The sequence below is a fragment of the Excalfactoria chinensis genome, unplaced genomic scaffold (assembly GCF_039878825.1).
Source record: "Excalfactoria chinensis isolate bCotChi1 unplaced genomic scaffold, bCotChi1.hap2 Scaffold_85, whole genome shotgun sequence".
Classification (NCBI taxonomy): Eukaryota; Metazoa; Chordata; class Aves; order Galliformes; family Phasianidae; genus Excalfactoria; species Excalfactoria chinensis.
Genome location: NW_027315717.1, coordinates 660532 through 663900, shown reverse-complemented (window position 1 = coordinate 663900; position 3369 = coordinate 660532). Strand labels below are relative to the sequence as shown.

Below are 3369 nucleotides of genomic sequence, written 5' to 3'. Positions count from 1 at the left end.
AGGTAGCCCTAAGTCTTTTACAACACTTTTTAGAAAAGAGGGGAATTAAAAGGTTTAAGCATGTACCAGGGCTTATAGCCTTTGGGGCTGCAAAGGGTGATTTAACAATGACAAATCGTATATTAAGGTAGATGAATGGAGGAATTTCTGGGACTCTTTATGGAACTTAGTAGTTGATGATGATAAGACAGCAAAGAAACTGATGAAGCCATGGCAGGAGGTTATAAATAGTTTAAAAAAGTATAACGTAGAACAGCAAGAAGCTAGTGAGAGCAAAAGCAACTTGGACGATGGTGGGAATGGGAAAGTGTTAGAGGAAGATAGTAAAACCTTGAGAAGCTGCAGGACTTGGAACTGCATATGAAGGAGGCATTGGTCTTTCCGAGCGCTCCACCGATGTCTTTACAGCCCCTGTCTATGCTGCTTCCCCGCTCCACATAGCGATCCTCCATCTTTGTGTTGGTCTGGTTACTAAAGACGCAATATTGGTGGGACAGTGGCAAGCTGTGTCTCAGCTCGCTTGCCTGGTGATATGCAACCTGCAGGGAGCTGCTCGGTCGGAGCATATAACTTTGTTAAAGACAAGGATGGACCGGCCTCTCAAAGTTTCCTCCAAGAATGAGGGCTTAAACATGTTACAGGCATTGCTCATTCTCCCATGGGACATGCTATCACTGAGCACACTCATCAAACATTGAAATCAATTCTTAGAAAACAAAAAAACAAAAAAACCAAAAACAAACAAACAAACAAACAAACAAACAAAAAAAAAAAAGAAAAAAAAAAAAAAAAAAAAAAACGGGAGACACACCTCAAGAAAGTTTATGTAAGGCTTTGCTTGTACTGAATCTTTTGAATCGTGACCATACAGATACAGATCATGGATCATCATTGTGGGGCCTCCCCAATGCTCAAGGAGTGGCCAAGGGTTAATGCTTGGAATATGGCCACAGGACTTGGGAAGGTCCTTTACCACTGATAACTTGGAAGTTGTGGATATGCTTGTATTTCCACAGGGACTGGCCGTATGTGGGTTCCAGCATGATATGTTCGGCCTCATCTCAAGGCAGAAAATAGCATCCAGCCTTTATAGTAACTGGAATTGTGTGCCTCTTACAGAGTGGTATTGCTTTGTAACTTGTGTTATAGATAATATTAGTAATGATTTGACATATTGTGTGATTTTCAGTGTTACCAGGGCAGTCACAAGAATTAGAATTTTAGGCAAATTTTAGCATTATCTAGGATGTGTGTTTTTTTGTTTTGTTTTGATTTGTTTTGTTTTGTTTGTTGTTGTTTTCTTTTCTATGTTAGTAATAGATCGAATGTGAATTAATCAGGATTTGATGTAATCAATGCTAGAATCTACAGGAATAGAATTTAATATTAAGTTAATAGCTCTTTTAATGTGTTAGTACTGCTCGGCTATGATGTCATTAGCCTACTAATTAGATTTTTACTAAATTTGCAAAAACAAAACCTGGAAAGGAATCCCGGGCAAAGGGACAACCCTGTATCATAGAATTAATACTTCTCAGGGAGCTGGGTGCACTTGGTGGGTGATGCAGAAAGATGGGGATGTTCAATATGTACCATAAGGGAATCTGATGTTGGGGGAGTGCAGTCAGTAATTCCGTGTACATATATGTATACAGACCTGTGTGTGTACTGCATTTTAATTATTGTTAATTTTTATAAAGATATGTTTTCTAAACATGATATAGCGATGCAGAATAAGAGGTGGAATGTCATGGTTTTGTAATTTTTCCTATTGGTACTCCACATATCATAGTTAGTAAAACAAGTTTTCCTCCTTAGGTCATTGCCGTTGATCTGGTTGTTTCCTTGAGCCCAGCTCCCATCTCCCTACACCGTTCCTTTTGCCATTCCTATTTGTTTGGGGTAAGGGGGCCCATGGCGCTACTGTCGCTTCTGTCATGGACATAGATCTAGATAAGTCCATGACAGTGCCAGCAAGGAGACCAGCGCTGACACAGACGTTCATATTGCTGGCTACTGACTGCTGTCCCAGAGAGCTGCTGTAGAGACAACAGGGCTGTTGTTAAACACACAAGACCTTCAGGCCTGCTCAAATGCGAGGACTTGAGAGCACTGTGGCAGTGTAAAGAGAGCAGGAATGAAAAGAGCATGTTGTGCTGCTTTCTGTGGCTGTAGCTGCCCCAGACCCAGGCAAGGTAGGAAGAGAGAAGAGCTAAGAAAAAGTCTATTTTGAAAGCTTTTTAGGCATTTTTTAACCAATTAGAGAATCTGGTTCCATGTTTGCATGAGAAAATCGAAAGTGGATTGGAAAGAAATAGTGAAATAAATTGCAGGGTATTTTTGAAGATTACTGTATCACAAACAATCAAAAATAGAAACTAGCCTAAAACATAAAGAACCACCACAGGGAATCATGTGAGGAAGATGTGCACTTTATTGATGGTGGAGAAGTGTGTATTGCAACACCCTGCTGAGAGCATGCTTGATCTCCCTGTTCCTCATGCCGTAAATAATAGGGTTTAGAGTTGGAGGAAACACAGAGTACAGAAGTGCCATCATCAGATCCACGGATGGGGAGGAAATGGAGAAGGGCTTCAGGTAGGCAAAAATGCCAATGCTTACAAACAGGGAGACCACGACCAGGTGAGGGAGGCACGTGGAAAAAGCTTTGTGCCTTCCCTGCTCAGAGGGCATCCTCAGCACGGCCATGAAGATCTGCACATAGGACACAACTATGAAAACAAAGCACCCAAAGACTAAACTGACACTAAAAATGATAAGCACAACTTCCCTGAAGTAGGAGCCTGAGCAGGAGAGCTTGAGGATCTGGGGGACTTCACAGAAAAACTGGTTGACAACATTGCCTTGGCAGAGAGGCAGTGAAAACGTACTGGCAGTGTGCAGCAGGGAATTGAGAAACCCAGCGCCCCAGGCAGCTGCTGCCATGGTGGCACAAGCTCTGCTGTCCATCAAGGTCCCGTAGTGCAGGGGCTTGCAGATGGCAATGTAGCGGTCATAGGACATGATGGTGAGAAGGGAACACTCTGCTGAGATGAAGAAGAAAATGCAAAAGACCTGTGCAGCACATCCTGCATAGGAGATGGCCCTGGTGTCCCAGAGGGCGTTGGCCATGGCTTTGGGGAGAGTGGTGGAGATGCAGCCCAGGTCGAGGAGGGCCAGGTTGAGCAGGAAGAAGTACATGGGGGTGTGCAGGCGGCGGTCGCAGGCTACGGCTGTGCTGATGAGGCCGTTGCCCAGGAGGGCAGCCAGGTAGATGCCCAGCAAGAGCCAGAAGTGCAGGAGCTGCAGCTGCCGCGTGTCTGCCAACGGCAGCAGGAGGAACTCGCTGATGGAGCTGCTGTTGGGCAT

The 3369-nt window shown here is 44.1% G+C and overlaps 1 protein-coding gene across 1 annotated transcript; it reads right to left on the bottom strand.

The window, feature by feature from the left end:
- Positions 1-2433: 2433 nt before the first annotated feature.
- LOC140265449 (olfactory receptor 14J1-like) lies at positions 2434-3369 on the bottom strand. The gene has a single exon (XM_072361372.1). The coding sequence runs from the start codon at positions 3367-3369 to the stop codon at positions 2434-2436; it is 936 nt and encodes a 311-aa protein (XP_072217473.1).

Bases quoted from the DNA above. Each gene is read 5' to 3' on its own strand.
- LOC140265449 (XM_072361372.1), bottom strand. From the start codon at position 3,369: ATGCCCAACAGCAGCTCCATCAGCGAGTTCCTCCTGCTGCCGTTGGCA.